This window comes from Clytia hemisphaerica, unplaced genomic scaffold (genome assembly GCF_902728285.1).
Source record: "Clytia hemisphaerica strain Z4C2 unplaced genomic scaffold, Clytia hemisphaerica genome assembly, whole genome shotgun sequence".
Taxonomy (NCBI): Eukaryota; Metazoa; Cnidaria; class Hydrozoa; order Leptothecata; family Clytiidae; genus Clytia; species Clytia hemisphaerica.
Window position 1 is genome coordinate 39,083 of NW_027104019.1, and position 15,352 is coordinate 54,434.

General features: G+C 35.6%; 2 protein-coding genes across 2 annotated transcripts; both read left to right on the plus strand.

Moving 5' to 3' along the window:
• Positions 1-852: 852 nt before the first annotated feature.
• On the plus strand, positions 853-5,578 carry LOC136811404 (OTU domain-containing protein 7B-like). The gene is made up of 4 exons (XM_067068007.1): positions 853-1,091; positions 1,445-1,777; positions 2,189-2,419; positions 3,524-5,578. The coding sequence occupies exons 1-4, from the start codon at positions 914-916 to the stop codon at positions 5,080-5,082; spliced, it is 2,301 nt and encodes a 766-aa protein (XP_066924108.1). The 5' UTR covers positions 853-913; the 3' UTR covers positions 5,083-5,578.
• Positions 5,579-6,038: 460 nt separating this feature from the next.
• LOC136811405 (ubiquitin-like protein 7) lies at positions 6,039-14,994 on the plus strand. The gene is made up of 9 exons (XM_067068008.1): positions 6,039-6,230; positions 8,341-8,460; positions 9,622-9,701; positions 10,338-10,422; positions 10,883-10,940; positions 11,709-11,838; positions 12,625-12,778; positions 13,430-13,500; positions 14,542-14,994. The coding sequence occupies exons 1-9, from the start codon at positions 6,095-6,097 to the stop codon at positions 14,671-14,673; spliced, it is 966 nt and encodes a 321-aa protein (XP_066924109.1). The 5' UTR covers positions 6,039-6,094; the 3' UTR covers positions 14,674-14,994.
• Positions 14,995-15,352: the final 358 nt, after the last annotated feature.

The window sequence follows — 15,352 nt, forward strand, 5'->3', positions numbered from 1 at the left end:
AGCCACAATTTAACTTTTGAATTAAGCAAACAAATTTTAAATTTAAACAAGACGCTGTTAAAACATCTATATAATACACTTAAATTCGAACTCTCCCATTTTTGCATGAAACTTTTTTTTGCAAGCGATTTTTAAAAAGATGGTGACTCTTCTGTATTGATCTTTCAATTGGTAAATTTTCAGCCTTAGAATGAAAGCCATGAAAACATGCAATTTTTTATTTCTTTTTCTGATCTTATTTTTTTTTTTTCATTTTGAAATAACTAATTTTCACTTTTTCAAACGTCATACCTGGGGATCGAATCTTCAACCTCTTGCATTTCAACCAGACGCCCCTGTCAAGTGAGCAATTTTGATAATGCACCCTTCTGCGTGTTCAAGCTTGAATTGGATACAATGCTCTTCAAAATTCTTATTTAATGCAAGATCTTCTTTCCTTGCAAATAGATTAAAAAGGGCAGTTTCGATTCGATTAGCTTTCAAAATAACTATTCTTTCTCTTTTTTTAAGACAGAAAATTTTTTTTCTTGAAAAATCAACTTGATGAAAGTAGCAAAAAATAACTTTTAGTTAATTCTGGTTAATTTTCTTAGATCATATAAAAATTGTCTTTAGTGATTTTCCTGTTGGTTGATTTTCCTTGCCAAATACAAGAAATTATTTTAAGTAATTCCCTCCCTTTTTTGGTCAAAGCAGGCCAGAATTATGAAATTTTAAAGGGAAGATTAGCTCTAATTATGATTATAATTCTAAGGCAGTTCTAGTTTGTTGCAATAAATGTATTTTTAGCAGGATGTTTCAAAGTTGTGGGATGAATTTATTGAAATTTGAGAATATTCATATCATCATTTTAGATAAAGTAAAACATTTATTGAATGTATCTCCAAACTACACAAAGAAATAACATTGAAAAATGTTAAGAATTCCAAATGAGGAGAAATCCCCAAATATTCAAATCACCCCAAGTGAAAGCATTCCAATTTCACCACAAACCAATGAGGAAAAAGTTGTTTATTTAGTACGACAGACAGGAATTGAAAAAGAGATTGCTCGTGAATTCCTTGAATCTAATGGATGGAATCTACAAGAAGGTTTGTTATAGGTTTTTTTTTGTACAGAATCTTTAAAAGAAAAAGTAGTAACCTGTTATAATTGTTCTAGTAATTCTAATAACTCTGTACAACCAGGTCAGGGGTGGCAGAAGCAGGGAGACTTCAGCCTCCCCACTTTTGAGAAAATGAGATTTCTTTCTCACTTTCCTAGCAAATTTATCTCATTTTGAGCCTTCAGCCTCCCCACTTTATGGTTGTTCTGCCGGGGCTGCAACTTGGTGAAGTTCATGTTCATGTTCATTATCATGTTTGGGTTTTGGAAAGTTTGTACTTTGTATAGAATACATCTTCATGTTGTTGAGTTGATTTAAAATTATGTCATTTTTTTCCAGCACTAATTGGTTATAAACAACTTGTTCAACATGAAAAACAAGCTGAGGAGGAGAAAAACGATCAAACCAAACTCTCCACATATGATTTTGATAAACGGAAAGTCAGCCGTGGTTTTTCTCTTTCCAACTTCAAAATCATTCAAGATGAAAGAGAAAAGCAAAAAACTCTGGTTTGTCAAGAAAGTACAACCCAAGATTCTTTCAAAGTTCTTGGCCCATCATCAAGAGAATCGTTTGTTTTGCCAGACATCTCAATGCTGGACAAGGATGTGGCTTATATCATCAAAACAGAACTCATTAGTAAAAGTGCTCTCCATAAGCTTACTAATGTGGGTAAGTAAGAAATTTGAGTTTTTTTTACCTATGTCTAGAGATTTTTTAAATTACGTAGGCTTTTTTCAGAAATTTCCCTGATTTTCTTGCCCAAAGATACATAAAATATCATTAACCCTCATAACATCGTTGTCAAAGAAGAAGGACCAATCTCAAGATGAGTCTCTTAGCATATTGAGAATCTTTCTATATAAGATAAGCCTTTGATAATGAAATTGGACCTCTAATCTTACAGAGGAGAGATGCATCCAAAGGTTTATCTTATAAAAAAATTCTCACCTTCCTAAGATACTAATTTTGAGGTTTGCCCTTTTGCCTTGACAACGACGATATGCAGAATAATTATATTGTTAGGGGTTTATAGAGTCAGAGATTTAATATTCTAGTCAAAATGCCTTTTTCAAATTTTAGGACGTTTAAATTGGTGGACTGAAATGGGTACATGTCGCAAATTATTTCCACTCTTGACAGTAGGAGATGGGAATTGTTTATTGCATGCAGCTTCACTTGGAATGTGGGGCTTCCACGACCGGATGTTGATCCTGCGTAAAGCACTTTATCAAATGTTTCTAAATCCAATTGCAATTAAAGCATTGAAAAGACGTTGGAAGTATAACATGTGGGTTGATAATATGAAGTGTGGTAGGTGAAGGGGGTATTCAAAATATGTCTGCTCAAAATATCAAATAGCTTCCTACTCTTTTCCACACTTCTACATTGCTGTTAGACATTGTTAACCGGTTACTTTTTCGAAATGGGCTACATGGCTTTTTGCGCAATGCAATTGGTTCTTTTCGCATGACGACAGGCCTACATTGTCCAGAGTTGCCCGTCGTTAGGAAAATTCATTGTGTTGTGACGTCACTTTTTCAAAGGAAAATGAATAATGCGTTGACATCATTTCTCTCATTTTTTATTTCTGACGTCAGAAATTATAGCAATTTTTGATCTCTTTTCGCTTGTTTTTTCTGCTTTATTTCGCTATTTTTCCTGGAAAATGCGCTAAAAATCAATCAAAGTTGAAGGAAACGGTTAACAAATACAATAATGACCGGTTTTTTCGGGCTATACTGTGAAATATTGCCCGAGGTCAACACAACAACCTTGCAAGCTCGGTCGTTACTTGACCTCAGGCAATATTTCTCAGTACAACCCTCACTAACCGGTCATTATTGTATTAATAGAATACAACATAATAAAAAGCTTTATTCCCTCCAATTGTGCAAATATTATTCAAGCTATTTGAAGCCTCTGAATCACAGCTGTCCAATCTTGCAGATTACCAAAATTCGAAGGGTATTAGATTAGTAAACCCACTATTACAGACTGCTACAGATTCCCAATAAAACATATAATAAAACTTGAGTGAACCTGCATATATTTTTTTTAATTTCGAGGCCCTTCAAACCATGAAAATAATTTGCGCTTTTTATACTGATCCCTACACCATCTTGAATCATGTCATAATACATGTATTTTGAAACAGTGTAATGTCATTATTAGATCTACTGACAAAATATTCATGATATGCACCAATGCAAATGAATTCAAAAAATCATGTAGCTATTCTGTTTTCTTGCACCTAATATATCACTTGCAACCAATCAGAATCATCTGTCTTTAAAAAGTGACACAGTTTCAGAAGCCAGGGGTGCATGTCCTGAATGTGGGCTTAAATATACAAGAGTCATATAAAATTGTACTAATGTGTTATTTTCAATACTTTTTCTTTTGTTTAACCAACAGGTGGTTTGACTTTTACTCGCCAAGAATGGGACACAGAGTGGAACACAGTTGTCGGGTTAACCAGTAATGTCTCACACAAGCTAGAATCAGACTCTTCACAGAACTGCAAAAGAATAACGCGACAAATTTCATTATCAAGCTCTAATTCTGAACTAGAAGAAGGAGAGAGCTTAGATAGTCTTGAGCCAATTCATGTGTACGCACTTTCAAATTTATTGTGTCGACCCATTATTGTTCTGTCAGAAGACATGTTAAAGGATGCAGAGGGTCGTCCTATCGCCCCAATCCCTTTTGGTGGGATATATTTACCGTTAGAGCAAGATGTCAGTAAATGTTATAAATATCCTCTCATTTTGGCTTTCGAGTCATCACATTTTTCAGCTTTGGTACCTGCTGATGGTGACAATTTACATAATGGCGAGAAGTTGTCATCAAGTGTGCCATTACAAAACAAAGATCTTGCATTTTTGGATCTCAAATTTGCAATGGATCCTGGATCAACTTGGGATATGGTTCAGGATGATAGTGTAAAGGAGGAACGTATGGAATTAACATTACAAGAGAAAATTATTTTATTGCGGAAATATATGGATGTTGTTAAAGTCCCATCCAAAAAGGCAAAGCCAGCACCTCCACCAGTTAATGATTTAAGGGTTGGTTCTGTTATTGATCATGTACATAATGTCTTAGTTGGGCGACCAGAAAATTTACAACCACCAGCCCCTGAACCAGATATAATGCTTGTTTGCGCTAAAATTAGCATGAAGAATCGTCCAAAACATTACAAGGAAATGATTCAAAACTTTATTGACACCAAAATGGTTGAAGCTAAAGAATTACGAGATTTACAAAATCGATGTCCAAATTGTGGTGCTGAAGGTTTCCCACATTTGAAAGGTTATTGTGAGTGGTGTTTTGAGCGCGCCAAGATGGTTGGAGGGAAATCACCAAGTCCAAAACAGAAATCGCCCATCAGTACGCTTGTGAGGAGAACAAACAAATTGCTGATAGGGGAACCTGACAATAACAAAAATCAGAAACAAAATTTCTTGTGTTCTCCACCCTCACCAAGAACTTCCTCTAAGACGTTACCAATGCCTGCTAAAAAGAAAGAAAACAACAGCATACCATCAACACAAAATGTGACCCAAGAGGAACCTTTGCCCATGAAATCACGATCAGCTGATAATATTCACTATCCGCCATCAATGCGAGGTCAGCAAACAAGAGAACAGATTATTAGCCAAGAAGAAGCTGGTTTTTATCGCAGTCAATCACTTTCAAACAGGCCTGAAGTCGCCCCTTTGAACCCTTCACTATCTCGACCACAAACTTCAGAGCCCTCATCTCGACCCCACATATCAAGGCCATTATCTGATCCGCAAAATACCAATGAATCACAACCATCAAGACCTCAGACGTCACCAAGTGCTCCATCATCAACTTCACCAGGAGAATTTGTTCCTGGTAAACCATGCAAAGTGTCTGGCTGTAATTTTTATGGCAGTAATCAAACTTTAGGGTTTTGTTCTGGCTGTTACAGACAATATAATCATTGAAATTGAAATATTAATGACTTGTGTACATTTAGTAAGGTAGAATTTATTTGTAGTTTTTTTTTACCATAGAAAGTATTTTTAGTAAAGTGTTTAGTAGAAAATGTATTTAAAGATTCTTTTTTTTCGTATAAATTTGTTATTAGAAATTAATATTTTTTATTTGGTGGTAGTATAAAAATGATTTTTAAGATTTTGACACAGATAATTATCTTCTAAGTATCTTCAAAAGTAAAACAAGTTTTTTTTTGTCAAATAAGTGTATAAAATTTCTATTTAATGATTTTTTTTTAACTCAAGTTTTTTGGTTGTTTTTGTTTTTGTTGTATTTGTAATTATATTTCTTATTGATATTCTTGTAGTAAAAACTTATTTAAATACAATCAATTTCTGAAAAAATCTAATGACAAAGTCGCTCCTCGACTCTTGTCAAAATTATTTTTCATTTTTTATTGTATCCAGGATGGATGGTCTAGCTAAAAAGCGAACAATTACTGTACTGTTTTTTTGTTGTCTTGTTAAATTTGGCCAACAGAAAGCTCACAATGGTCCTGAGTAAAGGCCGGTCTCCACTTGCACCTGCTGCAATCGCACTTTTTGGCTTCAATCCTTTTTGCTTGGAAAAAAGATTACGTCATAAAAATGTAGCGTGCGCCAAAAAAAAAAATGTTTAACACATTTCAACTTTTTTCAACTGTTATGTCAGACCGCGCCAATGGAGTTGCTTCATTTTTCTTTTGACCATCAGCGTGGAGGCTTTGCTTAAAAAAGTGCGATCGAAGCGCACTCAGTGGAGACCAGCTATAAAACCTTAAAACCTTTTTGTTTTACCTATTTTCCGAATTGAGATATGACATTTTGAACAGTTCTGACGGGAATTAATCTAAGTTTCTTTCAAATGTCCAGTAACAGTGTGTAGTACTGCAGCCATTCTATTACTCTAATGTTCAATATTTATTTTCAGACTAAATAAAAGAAAAGAAACGATGAGGTGATAACAAAAAAGTAATTTGCAATGGCATCTCGATTGGTTGTGACTGATCCCTTTGCCAAGAGCAAAAAGACAATTGATGAGATTGATTTAGCATCATCTTTGACCAATTTCAAGAAGTCTGTCTACGTGGAATTTGGTGTCAAGGTTGAGGACCAAGGTATAGTCTGTCAAGGATTTTTCTAAGCAGTTTTTTATGTCCGTATACACGTTTTTGGACCTACCCCGGTGGAGGTCCTATAAATTAACCTCTGTTCGTCCGTTCGTTCGTTTGTTCGTTCGTTACCAACTTTTCTCGAGATTGGCTCATTAGTTTTTTCTGATTTTTTGCACAAAGATGTGTAACTATAAACCCTCGAATGTGACGGAGCCCGATTTTCGAAAAAAGAAATTTTCGGGCAAATTTGGGCCAAAAAACGGCCAAAAAATGGGTTTTTTGGACTTGGTGAAAAATTGGATCATTAATTTTTTCTGATTTTTTGCATGAAAGTAGGGTACCATCATAGGTAAAAGATGAACCAAGCAGATTTTCGCAAAAAAATTTTGTTGGCTCAAAAAACGCATGTTTATCTATAAGAATCACTATTAATAAGCATACATCAATGTTCTTAGTCAAATTAATCAATTTTTTTTATGAGATAGATGTTTTTTTTGCTCATGAGGGCTTATTTTTGAAGAATATGTGTGTTTAGACATGAAATTTTGGTTGCTTGGCGTGTTTTTATAAAAAAAAACTGGCCAAATTCAATATTTTTTTATAAGCACATTATGAATTACTTAGGTATTAGCTTTTCTCGAGATTGGCTCTTTCATTCTTTATGATTTTTTGCACAAAGATGCATAACTATAAACCCTCGAATGTGACGGAGCTCGATTTTTGAAAAATAAATTTAGGGGGTAAATTTCAGCTAAAAAACGATCAAAAAAAGAGTTTTTTGTGAAATATTGGATCGTGATTTTTTGCATGAAAGTAAGCAAAAGATGGCTCAAGCAGATTTTTGTAAAAAAAGAATTTTTCAGCTCAAAAAACGCATCTTTATCTATAAGAATAACTATTAATAAGTATACATTAATGTTTTTAGCCAAATTACTCAATTTTTTGACGAGATGGATGTTTTTTTTGCTCACGAAGTCTTGAATATAAAAGAATATTTCAAGAGCATGAAATTTTGGTTTCTAAATTTTTTTAATAAGAAACAAATGACTAATTTTAATAGATCGTCAATATTTGTGTTCTGAATGATTGTTTCATGGTCACGTCACATAGATATCAATTATAAATATGTTAAATGCACAACCGGGTAGGTCCATAAAAGTATCACTTGTTTTTATTAGAACCCAGTTTATAAGAACATTGAGGCTGAAATTCGTCGAAAAATTAAGAACACCGTAAGAACATGCCCAGCCTCAGTCTGGAAAAAAATGACAAGAAAATAATTTTTTTTCTCTTTTCAAGCAGTTTTAACCAAACTTAAGGATGGATTTTCTAATATTGTCCAAATTTTACCAATTTTAAGTGCTCTTTATTTTGCATGATATTGTCGATTTAGAGTAGTCTGAAAAATTAAGAACGCATTTAAGAACATTTTAGGCTGAAAATTTCTAAAAAAATAAGCACATCCAGGCTTAGCCAAATTTTAGGTGTTCTAATAAAAAGAAAAACGTGTACTGGCCAAAATACTCAATATAACATTGAGTTTTTGAAGCTCAATCCAAAATAAACGAGAGCTTCATCAATGAACAGCATTGCAGGCATATTAGAAATCCAATCTAAGTTTACAGAAACGGCCCCAGCTCAAATTGCTTAGAAAAATCTTTTGTCTGTTCATTTTCATTTGGTTTATCGTTAACTATTTTATTAATTATTATTATTCTATTAAGTAAAATTCTTTTAAACCAATTGAAATGAAGTGTTAGTAAAAAACCATTATATCCTCAAGCATAAAAAGCTGTAATTTGATGATATTTATAACGCTTAGGGTAGTTTTAACACAACCCCATAAAACCAGCTTTTTTCAATTTTGAATTGATTTTGGTGAGTTTCCCCCATGCCTAATCAAAATATTTTATTCCCCACTCGCTTTTCCCCATTCTGGCTTCAAAAAAAATTCTTTCCCCAAAAAAAGGACGATGCTAAAAGGACGTATGGTTTCAAAACGCATCCCCTCCCCTGAATCCAGGAGAGGGCACTATTGCGACTTTAGACCATGATACGAGTTTCGAAATGGAAGGTTGTGATCTTGAGTTTCTCTTATTTTTCTTATTCATAGAATTGTTGTACCTTGGACAAATTTTGGAAGACGATGAAAAATCGTTACAATCATATGGAGTGCAAAATGAAACAACAATTTATTTGTTTAAAAAGTTGCCTGAGGAAGAGCCTCAAATAAGTTTGTATCCAATTCTATGTGTTCATTGGACTATCTTTTTTTATTTATTGTTTCTTTTGTTGATTGGTTTCTTTCCGGGGGGCACTGACCTTGACGACCGACGGGGACGTGCCACGCTGGAGTTTGAAAAGTGGACCCTGTCAGAGATGAATGTTTGGTAAATTTGGGACCCTGTCGGAAGGAAAATTAAAACGAAATCCCGCATTTTCACCTTGAAAAGTGGCAAAAATGACGAAATGTAGACAAAAGATTGAAAATTTTTCTAATTTCCACCCTGAAAATTGTCCAAAATAACCAAAAGACGACCCTGTCAGGTACGAATGTTGAAAATTAGTAAATTTGGGACCCTGTCAGAAATCTATAGAGCCTAAAAAAGGGACCCTTACCAGCGGCACGTCCCGTTCCCAATTTTGCTTGAGTGTCTCCCCTGGGGCTTCTTTCTTGAAATTCCAAAATATTTTAATGATTAATTCTAAGAGACATAGCAACTAAAAGTTGATATCAAAATAGGACATGCGGAAGGAATGTAGGAGGCAAAGACCTGTACTCTTTAATATCGATTTTCCAGCAATTATTCATCCTACACTATTAGCCTTTATTCTAGTCATTGTAAATTTTTGAAAGTCAGTCTGTTAATACCGTAACTTGGTCTAATATCGACACTCCTAAGCTAATTCTGACACCCTTCTTTAAAGATAGAAATAACATGAAGGTTGGAATGACTGATTGAGAAAATATTATTTTGCTCTCTGTGACCGCTAAGAAAATATAGTTTCAATTAATAGCGATTCTGATTTTCCTTTGAATCCAATCTCTAAGGAGGATGTCGGAATGGAATGAGATGAGGGATGTCGATATTATTAGACCAGCTTATTACGGTAGTCATTGTAAGTCAACTTGAGGAGGTGTGTCCAGGGTGGGCGGTGAAATCGGGTTGAAAATCCCGGTGGTCAGTATTACGAGGTCGAAAATCCAGGGGGCTCCAGAGAAATGGGAGAAAAAAATCCAAGGGGGGTCCTGAAAAATTGGTAAAAAATTGAATTTTTGAAAAAAGATCACCTCGACATACGGGGTACAATTTTTTTCTGGAATAGCCCAATCTTACTGATTCATCTTAGTTAACTTTGTTTTATGATTTTTCTAATGTATTTTTTCTTTTAGCTGAAATGCGACCAACACCGAGCATCGATGAGATCTCCTCATTGTTGGCTAAAGCCAAAAACCCTGCTTTCAAAACAATGGTATGTAGATACAATTTTGTGTCTTCTTATTTTGAAAAGTAATCATGATATGCACCACTGCACTGACTTCACGAAATTATGCAACTTTTCTGTTTATGTTCCACCCAATACGTCACTTTTTCTATTGTTTAAGTGACGTATTGAGTGGAAAATTTTAAAAGTTCTCAGAAGACTCTCCAGTGGTGCATATCATGAATTGCATGCAACTTTTTTTAAGGGCATGTAAAAGCTATGGAAATTGCCAACCTTTCATTTATTCATGATATGCACCATTGCAATGTCTTCCACTCATTCAACAGCTGATTGGTTGAAAGTGACGTATTGACTACTTTTACGTCACTTACAACCAATCAGCTATTATTGGGTCTGTGATGTATTGTCAGAAGACATTGCAATGGTGCATATCATGAATACTACTAAGACTAAAGGTAGGATACTAAGTGTATTTAAGTACATCGAGAACCCGATTGTCTGAAGATTGAAAGCAAGCCTTAGCCAAAAAATGTCCTGGTTTTATTGAAAAGCGTAAACTTTCATTTCATGGGTGGGAAACATTCTGGTTAGAATGCACTGAAAATGATTTTTGAAGAAACTAATTGGTTTTATTTTACTATTCGTTTACTTCTTTTTTTTTAGTTAAAGAAATTTTTCCAAAAGAAAGAAAACATTGAGAAGATTCTGAACGAGAACGAAAACTTGAAAAATGATGATATTGTGGCAGGTAAATATCATATCCTTTTATTGGAATGAAAAAAAACAAAAAACACTAAACCACATTTCTTGCCCAAATACTTTGCTTAATTCATATTAAGTAAGTGATCTGGGAAAGAGAAAAAAACCTTACTCCTGACATCATGCCGTGGCTAAGAATCGTTTGAATGGTCTTTCTCAAGACAATAAACCTTTTCATAAATTACGTTACGAACTATGGTAATTGTTTGAATACGAGGCAAGTGATGTTCGTGACGTAATTTATGAAAAAGGTCTATAAACGAGCTTTTAAAAAGACTCAACAATCTCGAAAGCCAAGAACCTCATTGGTAAGAGTGAAGAAGGCTCGGGGACGGTCACTTTAGCCCAACACAAGATAAACGAAACCCTATCTGTAAGATCTCCAATTTTTACCAACTGAGCATTTTTGTTTTTCTTATTATTCTTTGAATTATCCTTTTACTTTCCAGCGTTGTTGAGAGACTCCGATTTATCTGCGCCAGTTTTAGAATCACTCACTCCTGAAAGGTACGTTAATTTTTTTACGTAGTTTTTCATAATTCAAAATCAAAGTTCCCTCCGTTTACATTCAAAATCTTCATAATTCCCAAGCCATTAGCTCCACTAACCTCTTTTAAAACCCTGGACTAAGCTATATACGCCGGAGTTTTATTGTAGTTTTTTAAAAGTGGTATCAAACGGCGTTACATCACAAGAATCTAGCGAAAAGTACATCTAGCCTTTCAAAAACAACCGATCAAAGATTTTATTTGCCGGGACTAAGAAACTGCGATCCCCAACAAATGACTTGAGACAAAAGAATTCTAAACATTTTTACAAGTTAAAATCTGTCCCCCGGACCCCACTTTATCAGTGTTGAGTCCGGAAATGGCCGAGAACTCAACGCTGACAGTGGGGAAAGGGGGGCCATGTGAAGTGTCTCAGATATAAATTTGGGAATTGTGGCTCCGATGGTCAGGTCCTTCTTTGGGTAACTGTTTTGCTGTTTAAATAACAAATATATCTCATTCCTTTATTCCCATGAGAAACTCAAAGATAGGTTTTCAAAAGGATTTTCGTTTGTGTACCTTATCGGGGAAAACTTCGTCGGGGAAAAGTGACGAAATTTCGGCCAAGATGAATATTTTTCCCCGACGAAAATTTTCCCCGGCCTTAATGCGTTTACCAACTACCAGCAAGTGACGAATATTTTTCCCCGACGAAAATTTTCCACGACGAAGTTTTTCCCGATAAGGTATTTTAGCCTTCTCTATATATCAATCTTTAAATGAATAGAATTGTGAATGAGTTTCCCAATTTGGCATTGGCGTTAAAGTTGGTTTTATCAAAGTTGAGTGCAACAGATTCCATTGGTCGAAGAGATTTATTACAAGATGGAGAAGATTATGAAGGCATTGACCCTGCTGTAAGTTGTTATCATCGTTGAGTTTAAAACCCCGGATGAGCCAGAGGCGAAACTCTAGGGTGGAAAATAAAGTCAATTAGGCTTTTCCAGAAATAGTTCCCCCCTGTTGAAGATATCGGATATCCAGGGGGTTAACGATATTTGCTCAAAAGTGGATATCCAGGGGTTAAATATCCACAAGGGAGTGGATATCCAGGGGGTTTAGTGTCTTTTCAAGTAAAAAATACGATATCCAGGGCTAAGCATCTTTATAAGAGAGAATATCCAGGGGTAGAGCATATTTTAAGATTACGAAGGCATTTGTCCTGCTGTAAATTATTACCCCGCAGTGGCGGAGAGTCTTTATTTCCTTTTAAGGAGTATGGCTTAAAGAAACACTCTCCGTCATTAACTTTGAACCCCTTCAGATCCATTAGAAGAGAACTTCACTCAACTGAGAATGAGAGCGCTCTAGTTCACGTATGATAGATTGTGTAATCATCGACAGAGTTGACGTCGGCTGGTGAACCATTTTGGCGACTTTCAATACTTCAATACAATAATTTTCAGCTATGTTAACATTAGCTAGAGTGTTCTCATTTTTTTTTGGCTGGGTTAAGCTTTTACCGATAGGACAACATTGAATTTCCACCTTCTGTATATACTTAGCTAAGATTTCATAATATGTTCTTAGTGTTAAATGTGTTAAGCGAGAGGGAACTGAAAGTAGTTATGCAGCACCAAAGCACTTAATCTTATAGTTCTAAGTCTCCTGACAACCACGTTTATTTGTTATCACTTTTTCAGTACCTAGCACAAGCAGAACTAATGGCGTCCAACGAAGCTGCTATTCAACAGAACCAACAACAACAACAAAGTTCTGCCTCATCTCAACAAAATGCTCAACAGATTTCTGCTGCTGACCTAGCAAATGCTCTATCCTTTGCTACAATGACACAAGGTAATGGATGGAAACAGTTTTTTCTAAATTTCCGATCAAAGATGGTGGATATAGCTTGGTAGAACTTGGTAGAACTTCACAGTCGAAATGGACCATGGGTAATCAGGACTGATTGCGCCCCGATAACGGTTTTTTGTTGGTTAGACGCAAAAAAATTCAAAACTGTGGACCAATAGTAAGTCGTCATTAGCGAGCAGTGGTCCTGATTACTCATTATGCTTTGCAACTGTGAAATGGCCTATGTAAAGATCGGTCAGTGATACTAACCATGTGATCTTTTTAAACACTTTTTCTTTCATCTGTTGCTCTTATTGTTGAAACAATCCAGGCTGGGAACTTTTTCACAGTCTAGATTTTGATGTTTTCATGGATTATTTCTGATTTTCCGTCCGGTGGTCCTGAATCGACTTTGTGTATATTGAATTGGGAATTAAGGGCATGATGCGGTTTGTAAATGGATTGTGCGTACACTCAACAAAAAGCTAACCCTTGGTTTGCAGTTAATAATGAGACCACGTGTTAAATCTCGAGAACTCTGTACACAGGGTATGTTTTTTCTCTGAGGTTTTCAAGCTTCCACATTTTTGGGCATGTTGCTATGTAAAAATCGCTTGATGGAAATATTCTCAATTTTTCGTTTCTCTATTTTAGATCCTGCTACACCGAGTAGTTTACCCTTTGGAAGTCCTGGTTCGCAACCCAATCGGCAACCACAACCTGATGTAAGAATTGGAATTTCATTATTTGCTTCATTAAAAACCATACAGGGGGGTGGACGAACATTTTCAAGTCAAAAAAAAGAATTATTGAAAATGTGTAGATACACTCTGGAAACTGGCAATACATTAAAGGGAGGGTGGACGAAGCAAAATCAGTCTTTTACCCTCTGGAAATTTTAGAATAACTTTTTACCCTCTTGAAAAAATGAAAAAAACACCCCCTGGACATTTGTCTGGGATAACCCTCTAGAAATGTTTGTCCACCCCCCTGTATATGGATAATGACATTCCCAATGTATATGATTTCTAGTCTGTCCGATTGGACTGCCACATCTATGCTATTAAATTATGCAAGGGTCTCGGTGCTACACAGTCCTTTTACTGTTCTCCAGTTGAATAAGAGCAATGTTCATCTTTATCTGGCACCCAGATGCAGAAATTTTCATCCGGCACGCTAAAACTCTGAAGGTCGGGACAATTTTCAATATCTGGAAGGTTTAGATTACGGAATTTTGCAAGACCGCGTCAAGGATTTTGCAGTAGGAGGCCTGGTAACCCAGCCCTCGTTCTCGGGGATTGGCGGGTCCAACTGAAATATTTTTAGCTTTGCGAACAAGGGAACCCGACTGGGGATGTGGCACATCAAAGGCTGACCATCATTCTTTTCCGACGGGAAATTGACCCGCTCCTTTAGAGCTTTAGCGTGCGCGGCCGCCAATCTGTTATTGGAATATCAGATAACCTTCTTCGCAAATTACCGTTTTGCTCGACCCACCCTCCAAAGTAAAGGCTGGTTTCCACTTACGCGTGCTGCGATTGCACCGTTTGGCTTCAATCATTTTTGCTTGGAAAAAAGATTACGTCATAGAGATGTAGCGCGCGCTCTTTTCAAACATTACGTCAGATCGCGCCAATGGAATTGCTTCATTTTTCTTTTGACCAATAGCGTGGAAGCTTTACCAGAAAAAGTGCGGTCGCAGCGCGCGCAAGTGGAGACCGGCCTTAAAAGAACTTAAAATGCATTACCTTTTGTTATTTTTTTAGTTCACAGCTGGTATAGAACAAATGAGAACAGAGTTTAATATCTCTGAAGATGTGGCAAGAAGAGCTCTGGTAATGACCAACGGGAATGTGCAAATGGCTGTTAACCTTGTTTTTGACGGATCTGTCAATTAATCAATGTTTCTAAAATTCGATCCTATTTTTTAAACAAAAGTTAAGTTTTGAATTAATACAATGTAGAACAACTAATCATCCGATAGGATGCTTGGATGGCTGGGTCATTCTGTTCATTTTGGACAGTTCCAAAACGTTTCTTGTTCTGTCTTTGAATTACTATGAATTAGAATGTCGTTTTCATTTCATGCGTTACATACTAAAACACGTGGCGACCTGTTTTCGTATAATTTCCTGTATTCTAATATTCATGTTTTTTTTTAGTTTGAGAATATTTATTTACACTATAATTTTTAAGAAATTAAATTTTTAGTCATCGGTTGTATTACAGTCACTTGATATTTTTTTCGACCTTTTTCCTAAAACTTTCTTTAATCATGACCACCTGTTTAGTCCAAATCTACACAAAGTACTAAGTTTAAAATCAGCTTTTTAGTAAATGATTAGCTTTGATTACCCCACTTGGTAAATTTACAGCTTCGACCACCCCATTTTAGTACCATGTACCAAGTTGTTTTTCACTTACCAATTATGGTAATCATCCAACCTGCAGTTATATCGACAGCTTAGTTGAACCCCAACTGACACCTACACTATGGCTCTAAAATCTCTTTTAGTGGTACAACTTTTAGTCTGTACGCGAAAATTCATCTAGTGGAACCTCCATAACTCGAACACG

Excerpts from the sequence above, each read along its gene's own strand:
- LOC136811404 (XM_067068007.1), top strand. The coding sequence starts at position 914 with ATGTTAAGAATTCCAAATGAGGAGAAATCCCCAAATATTCAAATCACC. Across the intron at positions 1,778-2,188 it reads CCATAAGCTTACTAATGTGG|GACGTTTAAATTGGTGGACT; the intron begins GTAAGTAAGAAA and ends TTCAAATTTTAG. Across the intron at positions 2,420-3,523 it reads GGTTGATAATATGAAGTGTG|GTGGTTTGACTTTTACTCGC; the intron begins GTAGGTGAAGGG and ends TTTAACCAACAG.
- LOC136811405 (XM_067068008.1), top strand. The coding sequence starts at position 6,095 with ATGGCATCTCGATTGGTTGTGACTGATCCCTTTGCCAAGAGCAAAAAG. Across the intron at positions 9,702-10,337 it reads ACCCTGCTTTCAAAACAATG|TTAAAGAAATTTTTCCAAAA; the intron begins GTATGTAGATAC and ends CTTTTTTTTTAG. Across the intron at positions 10,941-11,708 it reads GAATCACTCACTCCTGAAAG|AATTGTGAATGAGTTTCCCA; the intron begins GTACGTTAATTT and ends TTAAATGAATAG.